General features: G+C 41.6%; 3 protein-coding genes across 4 annotated transcripts; 2 read left to right on the forward strand and 1 right to left on the reverse strand.

Annotated features, from left to right (window-relative positions):
- Positions 1 to 11: 11 nt before the first annotated feature.
- Positions 12 to 13,275, forward strand: LOC308334425 (putative arginine--tRNA ligase, mitochondrial). 2 transcript variants are annotated; one of them, XM_080791160.1, is made up of 20 exons: positions 12 to 137; positions 439 to 512; positions 600 to 702; positions 2,651 to 2,734; positions 2,857 to 2,945; positions 3,034 to 3,089; positions 3,508 to 3,591; positions 3,885 to 3,961; positions 4,117 to 4,275; positions 4,687 to 4,793; positions 5,171 to 5,266; positions 6,255 to 6,315; positions 6,577 to 6,653; positions 7,194 to 7,318; positions 10,262 to 10,329; positions 10,850 to 10,959; positions 11,044 to 11,139; positions 11,480 to 11,554; positions 12,251 to 12,314; positions 12,815 to 13,275. In XM_080791160.1, exons 1-20 carry the CDS (start codon positions 102 to 104, stop codon positions 12,899 to 12,901), a joined length of 1,728 nt encoding a protein of 575 aa, XP_080647286.1. In that variant the 5' UTR covers positions 12 to 101; the 3' UTR covers positions 12,902 to 13,275. The 2 variants fall into 2 exon arrangements, with proteins under 2 accessions (XP_080647286.1, XP_080647287.1); XM_080791161.1 differs by lacking the exon at positions 11,044 to 11,139.
- Positions 13,276 to 13,413: 138 nt separating this feature from the next.
- Positions 13,414 to 19,438, reverse strand: slc35a1 (solute carrier family 35 member A1). Its single transcript, XM_080791162.1, has 8 exons — positions 19,271 to 19,438; positions 18,757 to 18,934; positions 17,302 to 17,461; positions 16,481 to 16,633; positions 15,990 to 16,056; positions 15,668 to 15,844; positions 15,440 to 15,574; positions 13,414 to 14,506 (listed from the first exon to the last, which is right to left on the reverse strand). The coding sequence occupies exons 1-8, from the start codon at positions 19,278 to 19,280 to the stop codon at positions 14,373 to 14,375; spliced, it is 1,014 nt and encodes a 337-aa protein (XP_080647288.1). The 5' UTR covers positions 19,281 to 19,438; the 3' UTR covers positions 13,414 to 14,372.
- A 3,764-nt stretch (positions 19,439 to 23,202) lies between these two features.
- Positions 23,203 to 24,393, forward strand: LOC308334607 (regulator of microtubule dynamics protein 2-like; the record flags this gene model as incomplete). The annotated part of the gene is made up of 1 exon (XM_080791410.1): positions 23,203 to 24,393. The coding sequence occupies one exon, from the start codon at positions 23,203 to 23,205 to the stop codon at positions 24,391 to 24,393; it is 1,191 nt and encodes a 396-aa protein (XP_080647536.1).

The raw sequence follows: 24,393 nt of genomic DNA on the forward strand, positions 1-24,393 counted from the left end.
TTAGTCCACATTGTTGACGTTTGGTCTATATGATGCGCCTATGAGCGAGATAACTACATTAGCTCCCATTGTTTAATGTCCTGTTTAAGTAATACAACAACATGGCTTGTTTCTTTAGGAGAAGCATTGCAGCGAAGGTAAGAACTTGAAAATACTGTTTGAGGGGGCTAATGCATGTGGAACAGTTCAGAGTTGCAAGGTTAAAATGCGTGTCTGTCTCTGGAGCACACTTAGCCCCACAAGCAGAACCCAAATGTAGTAAAGTTTCTGACACTATCAAATTTCATAAAAGCTTTATGTAGGGTTCCGAGAGGGGCTAGAGCACACTGGACCATGGGGTGATTAGAAGGCACACAAAAAATAACATTGTGATGTCGCTTCGCTTAGAGGGAAACGTGTTCACATGTTATTGAAAGATTCTGGGTATTTTCTTCCTAGCTGTCCAGGATTTTGCAGCAACCCGAAGATGCTTTTATATCAGCTCTCTCAGCAGTTCCAGCTTCAAAGAAACAGTTAAGTTTGTATGTGTGACTGAGTGAGAGAGATCCAATCCATTCATAATTATACTTATCTCATGTCCCTGATCTTGTGCTTTTCAGACAGAATGCTGACTTCAGACTGCCAATCAACACACTATTTAAGGATGGGATTGTACCATCCAAAGGAGACCTCCAGTCACAGGCAGAAGCCTTAATTAATGAGGTGCGAGTCATCACTGAGCAAACAAATATGTTTCCCACATTAAGACCGTGTCTCATAGAGTGAACGTTTGTAGAGCTTTAAAAATATGCTTATGTAGTAGTACACAGAGGCCTGGATTGAACCCAGGACTCCCACTCGCCAGACCAACGCGCAACCTACCGTGCCAATAGGGCTGAGCCCCGGGGGCCGGATAACCTCGCCTCACCAGGCTTTCCACCACCTCGGAGGAAAGCCTGGTCTCTGTTTCAAAAGTCTGTATGATCCGGTCGGGAGCGGATGATATCGTTATGTCATGTTGTAGTATTGTTTTGTAGTCAGGCAGGAACAACAGGGCGGCAACTTCCTTTTCTCCTCAAACCGAATTTTCTCAATAAAAGCTCTCGTAGCATGTAGCTTTTATTGAGAAAAATCGGTTTGAGTGAAAAGGAAGTTGCCGCCCCGTTGTTCCTGCCTGTCGACTATAAAACAATACTACAACATGATGTAACGATATCATCCGCTCCCGACCGGAGCATATACACTAAATGAAATGGTGCCCAGGTTGCGCGTTGGTCTGGCAAGTGGGAGCCCGGGTTCAATCCCTGCTTCCGCACAATGCTACACTTATGTTTGCACCGTAATATCACATCTATAGACGGGGCCGTGCAGAGAGCATTGAGAGGGCCCAAACCCAAGAAAAGGGCACATTTGTGCGTGCGCAGTGTGCACCGATTTTTGGGGGTGGTCATGGTGGTACCCATGGCACCCTCATTTTTAAAATCTGCCCTCTCAGTTAAGAGTTTTAGTTTTATGTACATATTGTTTTACTATATAAAAATGAGATGTGCCCCCCTCGCCATTTTCAACTGCAGAATAACTTGGCCCATGTCATTGGACAGTAATATAAGCAATATGTTCTCATTGCAATGTAAACATCATAAATATAATAAGGCAAAAGGACAGGGGCTCAACCCCCTAAAGCCCCCCTCTGCATGTGCCTGTCTATAGAGCACTAGCTGGTTCTCAAACGTTTTCATGCCAAGGACCCCCAAATTGATAAGATGTCGTGCCATAAGAGTAGATTTGTGCTTGGCAAAGTGTGAGATAGGGTTCACATGGTTACAGAGATTTTATGCTATATTAACAAATGTTGGTGACCTCCTCAAACCCAATTCGGGTCCCCGGGACCCCACTTTGAGAACCACTGTTTCATTCTGCTAGTTTTAAATCCAAAAAGGCACGATAAACTCTTCACAAGTCAATTTATTAATTGCTGCGAATGGGGGGCCAGCCCATGTCATCTATTATGAAATTGTAATGTTTAGCACCCTGTCTCTCACATCCCTCGCGCAAGGCCACACTCCAGGGGTCCTCATCCCACTTCTGACACCAATGTAACATTTAGCACCCTGAGCTGGAGTCGAACCGGGCCTCCAACTCAGTAGACAAGGCAAACAACAAGCCGCACCAAGAGAGCTAGCTCACTTGGAGGAGGAAGTTACAGCCGGGTCTTTCGCAGGGTCGTTGCACTACCCCCTCCTTTCTGAAGCGCGCCCCCACACTCCTCGAGTTCCTCACGTCAGGGCACACTCCAGGGGTCCTCATCCCACTTCTGACACCAATGTAACATTTAGCACCCTGAGCTGGAGTCGAATCCCAGCCTCCAACTCAATAGACAAGGCAGGCAAGCAACAAGCCGCGCCAAGAGAGCTAGCTCACTTGGAGGAGCAAGTTACAGCCGGGTCTTTCGCAAGATCGTTGTTACACTATCCATTCGAAACTTCTGGCAAAACCATTTATTTCGTAAAATATGTAACATTTCCCACACGATTCACACAGACACATTAGAATGCCTCCAAGATGAATTCCTCCACAAACATGCATTGTTGGTGGGTATTCTTTGGCTTTAGATTCTACAATATCAAAATTCTAGGTTTAGTGATTCATTGTCCTCACTGTGTCTCATTAGTTGAAGCCGGACAGTGTTGTAGAGGACATATCTGCTGGACGTGGAGTGATCAACTTCAGAGTTCATAGGAAGATCCTCGTGCAGGTATAATTTGTATTTAATTATATATTTTTCACTATAGAGAGGAAAATGCACTAGTGTGAATGAAGTATTATAACTAACTTCACAGAAGCATTACAATGTTTTCATGGTGATCTCTGTTCTAGAAAATGTTGGAGACCCCTGATGAAAGATTTGGGTTAAATAGTGAGCTTTTGAACAGACTGGAGAAAGGACGGACATTGGTTGAATACAGGTATGTCTGATAATGCATTTGTAGAGTTTCAAAAGACCAGGTCTCACACACACTCACACATAAATATTTATATGGTTTTATTTTGCAGTTCTCCAAATATTGCAAAAAAGTTTCATGCTGGACACCTGCGGTCCACAATCATCGGTGAGTCTCATGTAGTTCATATATTCATCAGCAGAGGGCAGGGCAGATTAAATTATGCACTTTAAACGCAAGGATAAAGTCCCTAAATAAATTGAAGCAGAAAAATACATATGTACTTATTTAGTTTGTTTATTTATTCCCCTCCCATGCTTTTTATTATTTGTCCTGTGTTTGATTCTCAAATGTTTGAATGCTGTATAATGTCCCTCTATTCACAGAAAACCTTAAGGTACATATCTAGGATCTGTAGGATTGGGATGTTTTTTCTTTCAATCCATTTAAGACTTGGAAGGTCTTATAAGTGCACAGACATTTTAACAGTTTTCCATGGACTTATGAGACTTTACTAAAATATGATTTAAATGATTTGGCCCTGATTTCTCTGAATGGTCATCATTTTCAATTTACATTTTTACAGGTAATTTCATCGCTAACCTTAAGCAGTGTCTGGGAAATGAGGTTATTCGGGTGAACTACCTTGGAGATTGGGGCATGCAGTTTGGTGAGTGAATAAAAAGGATGTTTAATATTAGCAGATTCACCCACAACCTTTATTATACAAAGTAGGGAGATGCCTATCACATCACGAGTAGCACCAAATCAGTTAGCCTGTTAGACCACTATACATAAAACCCCAAATATGATGAGGAAGCCTGATTGTTCAAAATTGGGTATTTGTGGCTTTAGAAGAGACGTAGGGGAGCCCAAAAAAACACACACAAAATCGGAAAAGTTGAATTTCATGTTGTAAGACCTTTAATGTTGTCAGCCCGGAAATAATACATTGGATTGCAGGAATACTGGGAGCCGGCTTTGAGAAGGATGGAAGCCAGGAGAAGCTGAAAGAGAATCCTCTGCAGCATTTATTTGATGTGAGTTTGCATATTTTCATGAAGGGGTTTTAGACATTTTACCATTGTGTGTCTGCCCTGTATTCTGAGCTATCGTATATCAAAAAACAGTTTGACAGACGGGTTTGTGGTCTTCTGTCTGATCTTGCTGATATAATGTGATTTTTGTCTTTCAGGTCTACGTGCAAGTCAACAGGGAGGCAGAAATCAATGAGGACTTATGGCACGCTGCCAGAGAATTCTTTAGACAGCTGGAGCATCACGAAGACAAAGCTATGTCACTGTGGCAACAGTTCAGGGAAATCACTGTGAAGGAGTATGAACAGGTTTATAAGGTAAAACTAACCACAGTGATTAAACACTTAAATACTTCAACCTGGCATCCCTATTTTATATATTTTTTAAAACAAACAAAAAACAACTGATCTACAAACTCACATCATGACACATTGGGAGCTAGTAGATTGGCTATTTCTTCTATTTGTGTTTAACCACTTGAATGACTATTCTGGGGGGATCTGCTATTTTTGGAAATGAGATTTGGTACATTTTGTACTGTAGACGGAAAAAAGTACAGTTGTAAGTAACTCAAGTCACTCAGTCAGAATAGAGGGTTCAAGTGAGTAAATCTTAGAATGACATGAAGCTTGCAGATCAAACTAAGAAGTATTGTACAAATAACATGGCAGTTTACAGACTTAGTAAAGTGTCCGATGGTTTAACTTTGTGTCGTCTCTGTTTCTCAGCGTTTAGGAGTCCGCTTCGACATTTACTCTGGGGAGTCCTTTCACGAGGGACAAACCCAGGAGGTGGTACAGCGACTACAAAACCTGGGGCTGCTGAAAACCACAGAGTGTGTATTCTTACACAATCAGTTATGATCAGTACACACTACACAGAATGACGTGTACCAATGACAGCTGTGCATGGTTTCTGAGAAGGAAAAAAGGCTTAAATCTGTGAAAAGTGTGAATTTTAAAGTTAACTGTAGGAACTCTAGTTTGTCACAACTTCACATTGTGAAATGAAAAGCCTTAACAGAGTCAGAGTTGGTGAACACTGCCTCGAGGCTATTCGTCATTTTGTTCTATAAATCTTGACATGAGATTAAAAAGAATGCTTGAATTATTATGTAAATTACAAATTCCATACCATGGATATACATTTGATTGGAATGACTCAATCCTTGCCTCTATCACCGTTATCTCTCAATGTCTGTTCTGTTGACAGAAAGGGAACTGGAGTTGTTGACCTTTCTCCCACCGGAGACATGTCCAGGTATTCTACAGTACTCCGCAGTGATGGTACGTCTCTCTACATCACCAGGTCAGTACTAGTAATAAAGTAAAAAGAAAATAAATGAAGACAAGCTGATATATTGGTCTGGCCAATATATCAGCCATTATTGGGGTTGGTATGCGATATCAACAATTAAGCACCCGATGCGTCTGGATTTTTAAGTGGTGCAACCACTTCATTAAGTAGCTTTGTGTGTGCCTGGCTGGCTGTGTCTGAGCATGAAAATAGCATTTGGTTGGTTTTCAAAACCAAGTCTCACTGTTGTGCAGCCTAACACACACACATACATATTAACTGTATATATGATAATTTCAGGTGTATCAGTACAGTACAGTACAGTAGAGGGACCCCCACACGGTAACTCTGTCATTTCTCAACCGTTTCGGACACGGGGCGGCTTGCCGGAACCTGCCCTCCACCCTGGCCTGGGGGTCTGGATGTTCCGGGGACTTTATGCCCAATAATCTGGCATCGGTCGAGTTCTATATAGAACCATCATAGTGGCAGTGTAGAAAATAGGTTATTAGAGCTACTAGTCCTTACCCGTATGGATATATGAACACCAAATTATGTAAAGTGTCGGTAATGCGATTTAATAGATCATAGTATTGATGTAGGTAATTTGAGTTGTTTGATTTGGGATGAGCTTGCGAAGTTGGGATGGGCACAAAATTATTATTTTTAGGCAGGTGACAGACACACACGCATGCACATACTGTACACACACACACAGTGCCCCGTCGTTGCCACAGAGTTATGTTATTTGTCCCGGCCGGCTCGTGTGGACTGACATGCACAAGCGCGCGACCCGTCAGCGGACGTCACACATGCACGTGCGCTTGACCCGTCGTTGCGCAATAAAAGGGAAACTGTAACTGCCATTGACCAGAAAATGTATTTATGTCCTGGAATATTACAACAATTCTAAGTTGTCAGTTGAACAGTGCATGGGAACGAGCTGTTGAGTAGGTGGTGATGATAACACCAGATTTGTGTGTGTGTGTGTGTGTTTCAGAGATATTGCTGCAGCCATAGACCGAAAGGAAAAGCATAATTTCCATGAGATGATTTATGTGGTAAGGATACTATATATATATATATATATAGTCACATTTGACATATTGGCTCGCCACACACACACATTTTTTCAGTCGATGTAATGTCAAATGTCGGGTCACTTCCCGGTGTAAATCATGGCAAATAAACTCAAACCTTACACTTTTATCTAATTATTTTTGTTTTGTTTTAAACTATAGTGATTCAACTTAACTGTCTAATGGCGTGTGCTGTGGGTGTATCATTTATCATTGACCCTCCCCCCCCCCCCCCCTACCAAGACGGACAAAAGTCAGCAGAATCACTTCGGGCAGTTGTTCCAGATCCTCCTGGCAATGGGACATTCTTGGGCTCAGAGGTAGCTCGAAATTCAAAGCAGTGTGACCAGTGAACTGAATAATCTGATTTACATGACAAATTGGATAGTATCACTGTTTTGAAGAAATGCACACATTTTGGTACATTTGAGCTGAGGTTGAATCGATTCACTTAATGAATGTACTACACTGACTGACGTCTGATGTCTTTAACCCATTAATACAGATTTGATACTTTGGTTATTAAAAATAGCAGATACACAAGCTTATAGCTTACATAGCTATACATGGCTAAGCTTATAGCTTACAACTTATACATTGTGCCGTGCTATGAACTTGTAGATCTGCTATTTTTTTGAAGAATAATGCAAATTTGTGCAAATCTTAAAAAGTTTTAAAGCGATAATTGTTAACTCAAATCTTTGAACAAAATATTTTGAGATCCGCAGGCGAATACATTTTGAGCACCACTGATATAAGCGTATATTTGTAAAAACAACTGTTGAAGGTATTTGTTAAAAACTGTAGAAGGCATTTGTAGAACCGGCCTCATGCCTTAATGTCCCATCTGTCCGCTGCAGGTGCCGGCATGTGTCCTTTGGCCTGGTACAGGGCATGAAGACCAGGCGTGGTGAAGTGATTTTTCTGGAGGACATACTGGATGAGGCTCGTGCCAGGATGCTGCACAACATGAGCCAGGCAAAAAGTAACAAGCTCCCAAAACATTTACCACATGAATAATAGCATCCCTATTTAATTCTGAGCATGTCATGATAGATGAACTTGCTAGGGTACCTAGTATAGACCTCTGGGGGAACCGGTCAGCAAAGTATATAGAGTTTTAGTGGTCAAGCACTTACTAGCAGTTCAAGTTGCCAAATATGTAGTGAAAGCCAACAATGCTTTATCAGCCTTTTCCAGCCCTAAATACTGTATCACCTTTTCACGTTATGATACATATTATCCTTAATATTACTGTTGGCACTTGGCAGGCATGTAGTAGTCTGCGCTCCGTAATTTGTTTTGTCACTCCGCTAGTCAGTCTGGAAAGGGTCCTATCTCCAAGGTAGGCAGGACATGTAAAAGGTAGAAATTGACCTGTGGATTCTGTTGGGGAAGAAAACACCAGTTTGACGTTGTATCAAATGCACAGTGCGTAGCTACTGCTGTTGCCCTGCAACGTACGTATCATTTAGTCCGGGAGCTAGGCCCAGCCCTCATAATGTTTTCTGCTACCTTTTTTTTTTTAAACCTTTTTTCCTGTTAGCATATACCTTGGGCCATCTCAAAATGAAGGGAACACCCCCAACTCAGGCCGTTTGGTTTCAAGGGCCCCAAAACCCCTTTTTGTCTCTGGCAAAATTGTGTAAAGGCAAATATGAATTCTCTAAAATTACATAAATACACATGGTCTGCACTATACCTCAAAATCGGTCAGTCAGTATCAGCTATACATTTGGAATAAATTATTGAACTAACTCCACATCATGGAATATTTCCTACTTGAATGAGCTATATGTTAAACAGTTGGCAAAGTATCCCATTTGCCATTTTTATGCAAATGAGTGCCGCAATTATATAAAAATCAGACCCATCTGAAGTGAGTGGTGCTGTTGGGGTGTCTGACGATTGGTTGTCTTACTATTGGTTGTCTGACTATTGGTTCCGTACTTTGCTGACACTGTACTGTACTTCGTAGTACTGTACTCAGGGCTTAAGGTTCTCAGTCCTGGGGACTGATTTCAGTCCTGAGGATCTCATAGGGGTCATTTAATGAGATCAGTGCAGATTAGCAAAAAAACATTTTCAGTCTTGGGATTGTTTTTGGCTTTAAGCCCTGTGTACTGTACTGTACTTTGTTGTACTGCACTTTGTTGTACTGTGCTTCGTAGTACTGTACTGTACTTCATAACTGTACTGTACTTCATAGTACTGTACTGTACCTCATTCTGTACTGTACTATACTACACTGTACTTCATAGTACTGTACTGTGCTACACTACACTGTACTTCATAGTACTGTACTGTGCTACACTACACTGTACTTCATAGTACTGTACTGTACTTCGTAGTACTGTATGGTACTTCATAGTACTGTACTGTACTTCGTAGTACTGTATGGTACTTCATAGTACTGTATGGTACTTCATAGTACTGTACTGTACTTTGTAGTACAGTACTGTACTGTGCTGTAGTTGTTGAGCGCCACTTTGTCATGTGGTGTGCACGGCAACACGTTGTGAGCTTGTAGATCTGAGAAGAAATGCTGTACTGTACCGCGTGTGTGTATGTGCTCTACTGGCCACTTTAAACATGCATACACGTACATACACATACATACACACATAGCTCCACATAGGAGTCAAAAACGATTTTCACTATATTGAACTTGCACAAATAAGGTGTCTAGACCTGTTTTGATGGTCAAGGATCTCAGTGAAACTATTCTTAAACATTAATGTTAACTTATACAAGTGAGCTGATGAAGCTATTGTGGAAAAACCAAACCCCTATGATGAAGGGCAGGGATGGTTGAAAACCAAAGGAGGGTTGAATTCAGTGTTGTCCTGCAGTCCAGTCCTACCAACCTGACTGGTTGATCTCCTTGTCACGGGAGAGCATGGACAAGAAGACAAAGAAGCGAGTTCTATGAACACGATGACTGATTAACATGACTGTGCATTTGGTTCTGCATGGTGTAGACTAGTGTATAGGGTCAGGGACCAGGGTGGTCACTGTTTACACACTGGGTGGTCACTCTTTACACACTGTTGCTTGCCTATCTATAGGGTGGAATACTGTAATGGATTGTGTGACTGTGTGTATTTTGTAGTGCATAGTGCAGGCCATAATGTGTATACTGCTGTTTAGCCTACTATTGTTCATACTGAGGATGTTTTTTGTATCATATTACGCTATATGCTATAAAGCAGTGGTTTTCAACCAGTGGTCCGGGAGGGGGTTCCAGGTGGTCCCAAGCTGTCCCAATGATGGAGAGTTGGTAACCAAATGGACCCTTATTAGATCTTTAACGCTTGAGAGTGTAAAATGAAACCAAATGGACCAAGAGTAAAATTATTGTTAAACATCTGCATTACTTAATTTACAAGAAATCTACACAATTTGAGTAATGGACAATAGTATACACATTATAAAATGGCCTGCACTATGCAGAACTAAATACAAACAGTCACACAATCCATTACAGTATTCTGCCCTGTACACACTCGCAGGCAAATATGTAACCAACAGTAGGCGTACACAGTAGTAGTATCAGTTTGTTTTGTACTACTGAATCTGACATAGTGGACTACTGAATCAAATTAGTGTTGACTTTTTACCGTAGGTTTTACTCTCGAGTCTCGAACTGGCGCAATTTATTTCAACACTTATGGAGAAAAGAATGGACAGAGTGGCGCTGGCTGATTAGCAACAACGTGGCTATGTAATGGGTGATTTGTGACAAAACAAATCACGGAACGCAGCTGGAAAACCAGGCTAGGCATGTAGGGGTGATGTCAGAGATGAAGCCTAGGTACCATGTAGCTATGGGAGAGTGGGATGTGCATGGATTTTTAGAAGTTGCTCTTAAGCAACATATTAGTGGAAGCTAGTTGTGTAATTGCCTCTTTCCAAATCATACCAACAGCAACAAAAGAAATGGAGAACCCTGAGGACACCGCTGAGAAAGTGGGAATCAGTGCACTCATCATTCAAGTGAGTGAACTCAACAGAAAGAGTTATTCTTTTATGCATTGAGGGCCAGAATTTATAGTAATAATAATGACAAGAACATGCTCGGAAGGTAACCGGAAGCCTCGCCCCAAAACACACTCGCTCCCATTTTATGAACAGACCGCTCGCCCCAGCAGAACCCTCACCCCACAACGATGGTCCACCCGCCACACCAGTGCAAAACGATCACCCCGAACACGCTTAAATTGGTTCACTCAACACCCCTTTTAATTCACACACATCCTGCGAAGGTTTTAACAACAAATGCGTGAGTGGGCCATCAGGCGATTGAGAGCCCACGTTCAGCAGCCAACGGCACCACACAGTCCAAATAAGCAAGCCGTGGCGGACAGAATAGGTCATCACCTGAACCAAAACAAGCACTCCCTTCCCCCTGTCACAGCCAATCACAAGGTACCTGAGTTCAAGGTGTCCCCTGCCACCCTAGGAAAAACAACGCCCCATTGTAGTTACACACTCTTGTTTACTTCATTCTTTCCAGGATTTCAAAGGTCCCCTGGAGTCAGATTATAAATTTGAATGGGACAGGATGCTGCAGGCGAAGGGAGACACAGGGGTCTTCCTGCAGTACACGCACGCCCGCCTCTGCAGGTGGGTAATCGTCAACAGTTGGTTCTTAAACCTTTTCTTTTCAAGAACCCCCATAACTCATATGTTGAATTTTCATGTTTACAGTCTGATAGAGATGCAAGGTAATGGTCAGGAGCTTGAATTGGATCCTTCTGTTCTTCTTGAGCCGAGTAGTATATGCATTCTACAGCACCTCCTTTGGTAAGTTATTTAAGCACTCTTTAACCACTCAAACCCTATATACGTATTTGACATGGGTCCCCAGGATAATTGGTCCACTCCGCCTCTACATCAATTCTCTTCACCGAAAATAGCTGATCTACCAGCTATGTCATGTTGTGAGGCGTTGAGAGCTTGTAGACGCTAGGCTTCATGTAGTTAATATAGCCTCAATGTCTTCTCATATTGTCAATGAGTAGCTGAGAAAAGTAAAGGATATCCATTTGAGTTAGAAAGCGATGTTACAAATACTGTCATATGATCCTTCTCTACTTCTTTGCATTGTATCAACCAAAACACCTGCTCTTTGTTTGCTTTGTAGCTATGATGAGGTGTTATACCACTCCGCCCAGGATTTGCAACCCAAACATCTGGTCAACTTCCTGTTGAAGCTGAGGTAAGGGGCAGGATGGTAGATCTATGGGTTTGTCCAGCAAATATTAGTTTAAACAATATGAAATAATGAATAATAAAAAGATAAAAAAGTGGTCCAAGGCACTCTGTTCCAGTCATGTGAAACGCGTTTCGGCTACAAGCCTTTGTCAGGGTCCCATAGTTATGTCGTTATATAGCGACCAGAGTTAAATCATCATTTCATTGAATACAATCAGTGTCAGTATAATCAATGTCAGAACAATAAATGTCAGAGCATCAATGTCAGCACATTCAATATTTACCTCATAACATAATTATGTCCACACAGTTTAAAAGTACATGGATACCAATACGTCTAGGAGACTGTAGAAAAGGAAAAGATGGAACACCAATCTTTGGGTTTCTGTCTTTTTATTTTCTACAATCTCCTAGACGTATTGTACTTTTAAACTGTGTGAACATAATTATGATTTAACTTTGGTCGCTATATAACGACGTCATGTTGCACTGTCATAACTATGGGACCCTGTAGGCGAAACGCGTTGGTCCATTTTTAATGATCTTTGCCATGCCATAAAATAAAGGCTTTTTCACTTGAGTGCCTTGGACCCCTTTTTTATCTTTTCATGTTTTGAACCCTCGCCAACGAGCACCTGTTTTCAGTTAACAACTACAAAGGACCACGGCATTATTTTAAATAAGTCTTACTGTGTTTCAGCCACCTGGTTGCCTCAGCACTCAGGGAGTTGCCAGTGAAAGGAAGCCCTCACAATGTTGCACAGGTAGGAACTTCAGAAGCCCTGGGCTGTGACTACACTTTAAGCAATCAATTATGTGCCAACTGAGCTTTGAAGAATTTAAAATGCACCAAACAGAAACATGATGAATTATATTTCAGACATTTTCATCTTTAATCACTTGAACACTTAAACATTCTGCCTAAGTAAGAAGAAGTTCTGATATTTTTGGCGAAGATATTTGATATTTGGTGTATGGGTAAAAAGACGTAGGGGGCCTAATCACCGGTTAGCAAAGTATAGGTACATACATTTGGTTAAGCATGTAAACCTCAAATAGTTAATGAACAGATTGTAGTAATATTACTTTTCGTTGTAATATTACATTTCTCCAATTAGTCATGGGTCCATATTTCAAAGCTTTTAATTATTGATCACTAGCTGGGGAAAACATGTGGGCTTCTTATTACTTTTATGGCTTGCTAACAAGAGCTGTTATAAACGTAAATATGTCATATTTTGACACCCATTTTGTTGCTTGTCAGGCAAGGCTGCGACTATTCAGCAGGACCCGCTCTGTTTTGGCCAACGGGATGAGAATTCTGGGCATCACACCTGTTTACAAGATGTAAATCTGTCTATTAGATGCAATTTCACTGCTGCTAATGCTATACTATACAGTTGTGTAAATAAAATAAACTGTTTTTTTTTAGTGAAACATCCATCTCTGACCAGTCTCTTCTACAGATACCAGCAATTATCGTAGAAATGTATTTGGATAGCACTTCAAAACAGTGCTATTAGGTGAAATGTCAGGTGAGATATCAGCGGGTCGGTGACAAAATGGGGTCGGCAAGATGGCAAATGAATCCGAGTTGAAAGGCATGTATCAGGTTTGTTAAAATGTAGTCTTGATGGTTTCATGTAATTTTAACATTACAGAATGCTCCTGGAAAAACAACCTGGCTGCATAAGATTTAAAATACCAGCATTCTAGTTGATGCCTCTAGTTGCAGCCTTGTGGTGCCCATAGGCATGACAATGAAGAAGTTGTTGGTGAAAGTCTAGAAAAGGCCATCTCTACAGCATGTTTAAATGACAGTATATTATAATCTAATTACTGAGCAGAACTGACACACTGCACTTATACACTATATCCATCATCGTTTAATAAACAGTGAAATAATTATTTCAAACAAATGGACATGGTAAAAACACGATAAAACATAATCACAAAAGATTGAAGTGATTCACTATGAGCCAGGTCCTGGCTTAAAAACTTGTGATCAGCAAATTAGAAAAAAAGACTGACCTTGTAGGGCTGGGTGATATGGATAAATCAAATATCACAATTATTTTGAATAAATATCGATATTGTGATTTGTCATTGTGACAATATCAGGCTATCTTTTTGAAATGTCAAACTTTGAAAGTATAAACTATAAAATAAGGTGTAAGTCTTTAAAACCAAGGAAAGACGACACTTTTGCTATGTAACAATATCCCAAATCCCAGATTATATCTAGTATCATATCAATATAATATCGATATATTGCCCAGCCATAGTAACATGCCTCAACCAAAAATGACTGAGGCCTTCCATGTTGAGCAGTGCAAGTGAGAGTTCCGTTATCCACAGTATGACATACTTGGCATGATCTGCGTATCAGTCTCTATACTCCAGCATCCAGATAACGATTGATTTCAGTGACTGTGTAGTCTTTTCGAACTATGAACAACTAATTGAAAGGGACAGCTTTCTAGCATCAATTGCCAAAAAATATATAAAATCTTGAAAATTAAAACAATTAAAAAAGAGACAGAATTAAATAACTGACATAAAAATACCCAACTTTTCTTAAAATAAACTAAATATTGATCTTGTCACTCCCACGTGGGGGGATTTAGGTGATTAGTCGTGAAGGTGTGGATAAACCTACATGCAAACACAGGCTGTCCTCTGTAAAGTACTGAATTCAGAGTCAATCCCAATGGAAATTTGTTTGAAAGTAAAAGTTGGAGAGTGGCTCAGCAATGCTCCATTGCTCTTGCATGGAGCTTGTCCTCCAATAAACAAAAGCTGTTCTCGCACAGCTCGTGTATTCAAACCGTGATGAGTTTCTGTTTGGATTCCTTGTCTGCGTCCAACCTGGACAACTTGGATGTGTCCTGCTTTGGAAGGCCATACAGATAGATGGACACACACACCAGCGAGGCTCCAGAAGCAAATGTGACCGCTGTGAAATATGAGACAACTATTTAATACATTATCCAAAGCCATAATTGTATTAATGCATGACATCTTGTAGTTGAATCAGGGGGGCAGTCAGACGGATATTTTGTGAAGCCACTAAGGAAATGAAAGTTCATATAATGGCCTGTTGTGGCGCTGTCACTGGACCCAGAAAAACCCATAGCCCCATAGAAGTCCATGTATTTGGGCCCAACTTCACCTAGACTGTATTACCTTAATAAACATGGTCATGAATACTTTTTGCTTCCAGTCACTAGTTTAAAGTCTCATTTCTAATGTCATAATATTCTTTTTGGAAAATTATGGTCCCATTTATTAAAATAAAGTCGCGCATGTTCTGAGGGGCGTGGCTACCGTTACAGTCTATGAACGGGATCCCCCACCCACTCGAGTCAAAATAAAAACAACGAAGAAGAAGGGGGAAGTCCCGCCTCGTTGTCTGGGCCAGCCAATGGGCCAGCTGGCCTGAACTGGGCCAAAACGGATCTAGAAAGATGGCGACTTCCATTGCAAGGACTGACAGGCTTCATTTTACGTTCACGTTAGACCCGCGGAACGCTTTGTCCATATTTTTTACAGTCTATGAGTTGAATACTTGATTGTGATTGGTCAATCAAGGCACCGTTGAAAGAACGATGGTCTGTTATTTCTGAATAAGAGACCACTATTCTGCCTCTTACATCACTGGGGAAGCTTTTCTGCCTCTTACATCACTGTGGAAGCTTGTAAGCAAACAAATTTTACTGGGGCCAAATTAGTAAGTCGGTAAACGTGTAATAAGCAGGATAATGTAGGAGATGGTCATCATTGCAAAGTAAACCCCAACGGGGTGAGGTAGAACCTTTGCTTTGGTTCTGCACCTGAACCTAGGAATGCATGACAACATTTAATTACAAAGTGTGAAAGCCTGACTCACTTATCTGTAGGCCAAACAACAGGACCGAAGCCACAGTGGAGAGAACGATGGCGGCCGCGGCAGAGAAGCCCTTCATGATGTTGTCCGTGTACTTGACTACCACCGATGTATAGAGACCCCCCACGCTGGCCAGGACTGGATGGAAGAGAACAATCAATTGCAGCATGTGAGATAAATACTACAATGAAGGGGAGAAATGTGAACAGTTACTGGCTTCGTTTGACTTACATACTACGAAGCACACCCATGGTGTGTAACCAAAGAAGAAGCCTTTCGTGATGACCTTGTCACCCTCTGTCATGTAAACGCCAGCGAGGGTGACCACGATGCCAGACAGGTACATCTGGATGTTCCTCACCCACAGGGACGTGTCTGAGCTCTTCAGTACCTTCTCAAAGTACACACCTTCACCAGAGCCAACACACAAGACATAACCACATTAACCCTGGCCTCCCTATGTTGGGCATGTCATTATAGGCTTACATTTTCTAAATGTCTACTAAGTTGGGTTAAGGTACTTTATGAGCACATTAAGCTGTAAGAACACTACCTGCAAATCCAGAGCACAGGACAGCAACAGCAATGGCTACGAACCCGACAACGGGGTTTTGCTCAATCTGAAAAAGAAAACGGATGCACAGACGGGGACAACAAAGGTATTTACTATGAGCAAATTACACATCCAATCAGTTTTACAGGAGGACAATTATTTAGTGGGACAGGATCCTACAGACAAATAAGGGAAGACATGTAATTGTGGGTAAATTGTGTGGACGACAGGGCAATATACTGTAATATTGACTTTGTGATATGAGACTAGATATCAACTGGGATTTTGGATATATTCTAATATGATAAATTATCTCAAATAAAATATGATGTGGCAAAAGTGTTTTTTGAAAATAGCTCGTAGATCTATAGATCTTTGGAAAATATAAAAATAGTAATATTTGATTTTATCCATATCACCCATCCCTAAAAACACATCCACTCATCTGTAACCAGCGCGACTAACTACAAGACTAACTTTTTAAACACTACCTGGACCCCAGTGACTTCTGCAGGTTTCCACTGGACAAGGGTCACACCCCCGCAGAGCATGAAGACAGAGAACCACTGCAGCCGGCTGAGGGAGCGGCCCAGCATGAGGACTGTACACAAGGCTGTGCACGGGATCTTCAACTGGTACGTCACCTACACACACACACACACACACACACAGAGAGAGCCAGGAAACCACAGGGAAACCAGTCAGACAAGGTGCCATCCAAACGCTTTTAGGATGAGGGAAGTTTGTATATTTGCCCTCCTTAAGTCCTTGGCTTTGTGGCATCCTTATTTTGGCCTCCCATATTCATAATAATAATAAATAAAACAAAGCAGAACAACGTCGTGTTGTGTTTATAGCGAACTAAGACGGTTGTATCCCCACTCAAAATGCACACTTGCCCGATCGGGCAACCCGGTAGCAACCTTCACCTGCCCGACCATTTTTTTTACTTGCCCCGGGCAGCGGTTAGTGTCAAGCCCTGAACATGCATAGGTTTAGAAATAGATGCACAACGCTGCTACCTTAGGGGATCAAAAATGCATTTTAAAATATACAAATGGCGGTTTAAAAGACATTTAAAGGCCAAATATATACATTTGTGAAAATAGCAGATCTATAAGTTCGCCAACACATCGCACAGCACTGCGACGTGTTGTAAGCTTGTAATTTTTTTTTAAAGTATAATAGAGCTTAATAATTGATGTTATCAACAATTCATAATAGAAACTAGGTGAACATATTTAAAATCACTAATTATGTCAATGTGACTCCTCTGAAACTCTGAAAGACCCATGGGGATTAGCCACATTACCTGATACACAGCTGCATCTAGGTTGCTCAGGGCCAGAAAGGCCATGTTATTCTGAACTGCATACACTACGGAAGGAATGCTCAGTTTCAGCAACTCTCTGGGACTTCTAATTACATGTTCCACAAGGGAGTTCTTCAGCCTGCTAGGACTACCCGTTTCCCTGTAGAAAGACAAATGGGGACAAACTTGTTCAAACAAAGGAATGCCATGGTGATATACTGTATATTTGTATAGTTTTGTATACCAACTGAACACCTGTTATGTAAGCTCCTTTACTGTATGTTGGCGCTTGGCAGGACTTCCTTTAACCCGGTCATTCAGCAGTATTGGTGTGACCCACAAGAGTAAGACCGACAGTTTGTGATGGGATAAAGAATATTTTCATTGCTAATGTAGGAGGCTTACATAGAACACCACCCACTTTACACTGGAACAATATATCTGGGCTGGATTTCCCTAAACAAAAGTATCCTAAATCAGGTTAATCTCAGTTCAACTGTCTGTTAAGTTTAAACATAATGTTGAAAACACAGGCCACAAATAATTTCATATTCCAGATGTTTGTTGTGCAGAAATAGAAATACAGTATCTCACATGGCAGTTGTTGAATAATACCCTATTAAATACAATAGCTCTGTAAAGATCATCTCAAGGCCACAGTAGAATGCCATGCAACTGGATCATGTTCACTGTGGCCTTGTTTATGGGGGGGGGGGGGGGGGATCATATCATATCTCTATAATGCAATTATCATACTTCTGAATTTATTCTGCTTGAGGTGCATATATTTTGGCAAACCTGCCTTTTCAATGATGCACTTGACACTGGTAATATAAATCACGTAGTTATTCAATGTAGTTATCGAACCCCAACCTCCCAGTCTCAGGGCGGACACTAACCACAAGGCCACTGAGCTGGTACAAACACATACACTTCTTTATTTATTTTAAATTGAATAAATTGCCGATCTACATGCTTATAACATGTTACGATGCATAACATCATGTTACGATGCATTGTGAGCTATTTTTGCTACTTTCGTGTGACGCCGTAGTATGAAGAGGTCGGTATATGTAAGGGACAAATGTGTGCATATTTCCTGTATTTTCCTCATCTAGCCATAAGACATTGATTTATTTTTAGAACTTGGGAGGAACTGTTTCCCCCACCCACCCCTTTTCCCCCTCACTGTATATGTTTTTGTCCCTTTTTACCTCCTCTATGATGATTTCCTTTTTTTGGCTATATAGTAGTGTATATTTTTGTCTCTAAATGTTATGATGAATTGAACATGGTGGACCCTATTGTAAACAAGCATAATGCTTTATGGTGTCATCCACAGTTAACAGTCTTGTATTGAGTTGTGCTTGAAATGTACTGTAATTCTCCAATCAATCAATTTCATATATACAGTATATGCCATACACAGATTGCTTCCATTTGTTTCATACTCACTTTGCCAACATCCCAAGACTCAGTATTAACTTAATGACTTCCGTGATGCACACTGCAGTAGTGGAGAAGTACAGCTCTGATGAGATCGTCCTTGTGTATCGCAGTGCCACTGTGTAAGTTGCTGCCACTACTGTCATTACTGACAAGCAGTATAATTTGAACACAACACTTACAGGTTCTGAAAGGAAAAGAGAAATATGAATGTAAAAGTAAATGATACCAGAGTTACAAATTATCAGTTTGTAATTCTGAGATTGTACAAATGTAAGTATGTAATCAAATGGACCACTGGTTGGTTCCATAGACTGTAAAAGGTTGGTTCTAGCCTATACACTCCTATGCAGAGAATTAACAACAACAACACAGCATAGCAAACAACACAACCTAATGACTCGTGTGGCTGGCAAAAGGCAGACGTCTATTCATGTTTCCCCTAGATAGCTACCATTTTCGCTCTGGCTGTTAGGCAATAACTAAATGCTAAACCATCTCCACTGTGATCGATAAAACTCACCGTTAGCCATTGTTGTTTTTTGTTGTGCGTCTGAGTGGCGAATGATAAGGTCGTCCCGCTACATATTCTTGGATGATTGTGTGTGGAATGTGAATTATATTATATCCTGATCACATCCTCATCTGTAGCTGTACTGCTTCGCTCTGTGTTGTTGGTCCGACCGCTGGCTCCCACAATGCAATGCATAGAGCGAGAGCGACATCTACGACTTCGGTGGGCTCAGACTGGGATTGATTCGCCTTCAGATTCTAGATCCGGTCTAGAGCAGATATGGGAACGGTCTTTGAGCGTGCACGTTGTGCATGAAAATGACCGGATGCACGAGGTGGGCTCTAGGTCGGATCTGAGCACTGACATGTAAATAGACACCAGGCTTTCCATCGTTATACGCCTGGCCCTGGGGAGTCGTGACGCGGGGTTAGATGGGTTTGTTTCTTTGTCTTACTTGTGCCGGCTGTTCTTCTGCGCCTCGAACGATCAACGATGTCACTGGCAAAGGGTTTTTAGGAATTAGGTCCTAGAATAAGAAGGTTCGAAGAACCTAACTCGTTATTTTCATTGTCTTCATCCAATTGGTCCGATTGAATGATTGATTGAATACTTTATTAACAGTTTGCAAAAAAAGTACAGAAAGTACAGTTCTATACAAAATGATGATAAAAGCATTAAACCCAAGAAGGCATGTTTCTATTGGGACACTAAATGCCCAGAGGTCTCATTTCCATTGTATTTTCAAAGAGAAATGCCTTCAAAGTATTTAGAATACAAAATAAATAATAGGCTACTTTGGAAAATGGAAATGGCCACAGGCCCAGGGCATTAGGCTCTGCTGATTGTGTCCATTCATTCCACTCCATGCATGGGAGCTTTTACACTCCATGCATGGGAGCTTTTCTGGGTCTAGAGTTTTTTTTTCCAGAGATAGTCCAGTGTTAGCGAGTTTATACACTCAATTCAATTCAATTTTATTATAGTGTCAAATCACAACAAGTTGTCTCAAGACACTTTACAACCAACAAAGATCCACCCAGAGCAAGCAACATTGCGACAATGGTAACGAAAAACTCCCCTTTAGGAAGGAACGTCAGGCAGAACCCGATACACTGGACCATGGGCTATACCACTCTGTTTGATTGATTGATTGAAATATTTATTAACAGTTTGCAGAATTACAGTACATTTCAAGCACAAACTCAATACAAAGACTGTTAACTGTGAGTGGACGACCCAATTAAGCATTACACTTGTTTACAACAGGGTCCACCATGTTCAATTCATCGAAACATTCAGAGACATACAAATAGACACTTCTATATACCGGTAGTTAAAGAACAGAACAGGAATTCATCATAAAGGAAGCAAAAAGGGAAAATAAACATATACAGTGAGGGGAAAAGGGGGGGGCGGTGGGGGGGGATTCAGATTTTACGGGGGCCAGTTTCGAATTGCAGCCGTCCGTAGGTGCCCTTTGAGAGCGGTTTTGAAGGAGTCAAGGGATTCACATGTCTTAATGACTGTTGGTAGGGCGTTCCACATTTTGGTGGCATAGGAGCGAAAATAAGTTAGTCCCTTGTTTGTGCCGAATCTGGGTTGTACATGGTTTGTTGCACTCCCTCTGGTGTTGTGGGTGTGGACTTCGTTTACATTAAAGATGGAGTGCCACAATTCTTGTATTTTTCCAGTTTTTCATGTGTCTATGAGGTGACAGTACTTCATTAGACACCCTGGAGTTGTTTTTATGTGCAATGGTGTATAGAGCGTCGCAGTCCCTCCCCCTTTCAGAACGGCGAGTGGCCCAGGAAATGAAAAGCAATGCATTTTTCCCATAGCCGTTTCTGAAAGTATTTATTTAAAGACGGTTACGCCGCGGACAAAGCCAACTCGGATCGTGACAAATCATGACAATGAACACAATATTTTGGCCCGATCAAATAATTTATAAGAAGAAAAACAAAACAAATAGTCTTGTCTCCTGCCTTTATTTTCTTCTTTCTAATGATTTGATCGGCCCAAAATATTGTGTTCATTGTCATGATTTGTCACGATCTGAGTTGGCTTTGTCCGCGGCGTAACCGTCTTTAAATAAATACTGATGTCATGTCGTTTACATATATTAGGAACAGTAAAGGCCCTAGTATGCTTCCTTGTGGAACGCCACAGCTCACTGGGAGGGGGGGGACAGCGTTCCGTTCACCTCCACCATCTGTTCTCTCCCCCTCCAGGTAGGATTGCATCCAGCTCACTGATGTGCTATCAAAACCAATAGTTTTTAGCTTGTTAACCAGTATGGAGTGGTTCACAGTGTCAAAAGCCTTTTGGAGGTCCAGCATGACCATGCCGCAGTATTTGCCAGCATCCACCTCGTGTTTGATGTGGTCGCTCAAATAGAGGAGTAATGTGTCAGTGGAGTGGGATGTTCTGAAACCAGATTGGAACTCATACATTAATCTATTAGTGGCAAGATACTTTTCAACCTGTTCATAGACTATTTTTCCATCACTTTCGAGATGGAGCTTAGAATAGAAATAGGGCGGTAGTTGCCGGGTTCTAATTTACTCCCTTTTTTGTACAGGGGGTTACTTTGGCCAGTTTAAAATCTTGGGGGACCTGTCCCTGTTTGATGGAGAGGTTTACTATGTGGGTGATGACTGGAGCTTTGGCTGAGTCTCTGAGAAATTTGGAGGGAATATTGTCATGGCCAGTGGCCTTGTGGGGTTGGAGGGCACTCAGTTTTTTAAGTACCTCCGCAGTTGTTACCATTGCCATTTTAAAATCATCTTTACAAACACCTAGGTTTTTGTAGAAGGCTTTGATGTGCTCTACACCAAAACGCCCAGAGTGGGAGGGCAGTTTGTTAACCAGCATTGTTGTAATGTTTGTAAAGAAGATGTTTAAGTGATTGGCTACATCAAGCTTGTCAGTGTGTCATTCGATTTGATGTTTATCTTTGTAAACCTGGTTTTTAGTTTCTGACCACAGCCTAGTTGGTTGTTTAGTAGCTTCCCGAGGATTGTTTTTGTTTTCCTCTGCTTTATCATTGATAAAGTTACTTTTGGCTGATTTGGTCATGGCAGTTACACTGTTTCTTAGCTTGTTACATTGGGTTTTTAGGATGCCCAGTTTGGTTTGGAGATCACTGTCGAAGTGCTTGCGCTTGGCTAGCTTGGACTTGCATTTAAGAAGTTCAGAGCATTTTTTGTCTCTGGCTTTCATTGCAGTCAGTATGTCCGAATTCATCCATGGCTCCGAGCGGGTTTTGACCCTGATGGTTCTCAAAGGAGCCATGTTGTTTAGTACTGATGTAAATTTGGTTTGAAAGCCAAGCCATGGTTCTTCGACTAGTGAGCTTCTGAGCTCATCGGACCAATCCAGACTCTCCAGTTCAAGGTTAAAGGCCTCGCTAGAGTAGGTATGGTAGAGTATGTTAGTAGCCTGGCTACATAACACATGTGCAGGTTGGAGGAGGTTTCCCTACTCTTCCATTGAGACATTTATTTTAGACACTGGTGTTGGGTAGAACACCTATTGGTTGATGGATAGTACTACTGCCTGAAGCTCATAAGCCATGGGATATATTTCCCATATTAACCAAATGGGGATACCATCTGGATAGATACATTTTGTCTCCCATATGGATATGGGATCAAGGGTTCGAAGGCCTGGTAGGACATACAGTAAATGTGAAGATATTATCTAGTAATTTAGTATTTTAGGTGAGCCCTTACACATGCTTCTGATACAAACAGTCCTTGATTCTACAATGCATCGAATACAACGCTAACAGATGAAGAACGGCTTGATTGACCAATCAGAATCAACGCCAATGTGACGTCAGAGCACTGGCTATATTTATAATATTCCCCAAAATGTTTTCCCCAAATTGGTCTCTGCCTGCATACCTGAAAGTATATGGCATGACCCGACAATACAAGATGATTCTGGGAGCATTGGCCGGTGTGGCCGGCATCAGCTTTGCTATAATCTGGTCCAGACCAAATGCTTTCTGTCCATCAGTGTACCTCCAGAGTAATGACGAATGGCCTGCTGGCATGATTATGGTGGATGGCCAGGCTGAACTATCGACCCGCATTGAAGCCCTTACTCTGTGCATGTCAGAGCTGAAGGAAGAGATGAAGGCACTGAAGCATGCTCTACTCACAATTCAGGACCATGTGACTAATGAGCTGAGAGGACAAAGTGTAGCCGTAGCGCTCAGGCCATCTAGAACCAGACTCCTCCAAAGGAGCATGCGTACACGCAGGAAAATGGCTTCAAGGACCATATCTGGATCCAGAGCTGTTTCTCAGAGTTCAGACGAAGAAAGCGACAGTGGTTATATTACTGCCGTAACAGACTTCGAGCAAGAAGAGTCATCACTTGATGAGGGTCATAGTGGGGAGGAAGAGCGTGCGGACAATCTATCCATAATTCTCAAAGGGATTGACACTTTGCATCAAGGCACTGAATTTGACAAAAGAGAAAGCCTCAACATTTTGCTAGCAAAGCGAGAGGAGCTTGGACAGAATTCAACATTTCTATGGCGACTACTACGTGCCTATTGTGATATACACGACATCAGCTCCAGCCTGGAGGAAAAGAAGACCCATGGAGAGAGCGGGAAACAAGTAGGAGAAGAAGCCATGAGGCTGGATCCATCTTGTGCTGAAATTCATCAGTGGTATGCCATCATGTGTGGTTTGATTGCAGAATATGACACGGTGCAGAACAAGATGAAGAATGGCTGGTTATTCAAGGACCATGTAGATAAAGCCATTGAGCTTAAGCCACAAGACCCCTTTTCCTACTACCTACTGGGACGTTGGTGCTATGTGGTGGCTCAGTTATCGTGGATTGAGAAGAAAATTGCCGCTATGTTATTTGGAGAGACTCCAAGTGCCACGATCCAAGATGCACTGACACATTTTCTTAAGGTCGAGGATATTCATCCTAGATATTCCAAAGCAAACTATGTGTTTTTAGCCAAGTGCTATAGTGACCTGGGTCAGACAAGGGAGGCTAGAAAGATGTGCGAAGCTGCTTGTTCAATGGATCCTGTTTCTAGAGATGATGAAGGAGCACAGAGGGATCTAGACTTGCTTTGCCCATCGCTTGGTGTCCAATAG

The sequence above is a fragment of the Protomyctophum bolini genome (genome assembly GCF_963924005.1).
Source record: "Protomyctophum bolini genome assembly, chromosome: 19".
Lineage (NCBI taxonomy): Eukaryota > Metazoa > Chordata > Actinopteri > Myctophiformes > Myctophidae > Protomyctophum > Protomyctophum bolini.

Excerpts from the sequence above, each read along its gene's own strand:
- LOC308334425 (XM_080791160.1), top strand. The coding sequence starts at position 102 with ATGGCTTGTTTCTTTAGGAGAAGCATTGCAGCGAAG. Across the intron at positions 2,735-2,856 it reads ATAGGAAGATCCTCGTGCAG|AAAATGTTGGAGACCCCTGA; the intron begins GTATAATTTGTA and ends TCTCTGTTCTAG. Across the intron at positions 3,090-3,507 it reads CCTGCGGTCCACAATCATCG|GTAATTTCATCGCTAACCTT; the intron begins GTGAGTCTCATG and ends ACATTTTTACAG.
- slc35a1 (XM_080791162.1), bottom strand. Across the intron at positions 17,462-18,756 it reads AGTCTTGGGATGTTGGCAAA|GGAAACGGGTAGTCCTAGCA; the intron begins GTGAGTATGAAA and ends GTCTTTCTACAG. Across the intron at positions 16,057-16,480 it reads CAGAAGTCACTGGGGTCCAG|ATTGAGCAAAACCCCGTTGT; the intron begins GTAGTGTTTAAA and ends TTTCTTTTTCAG.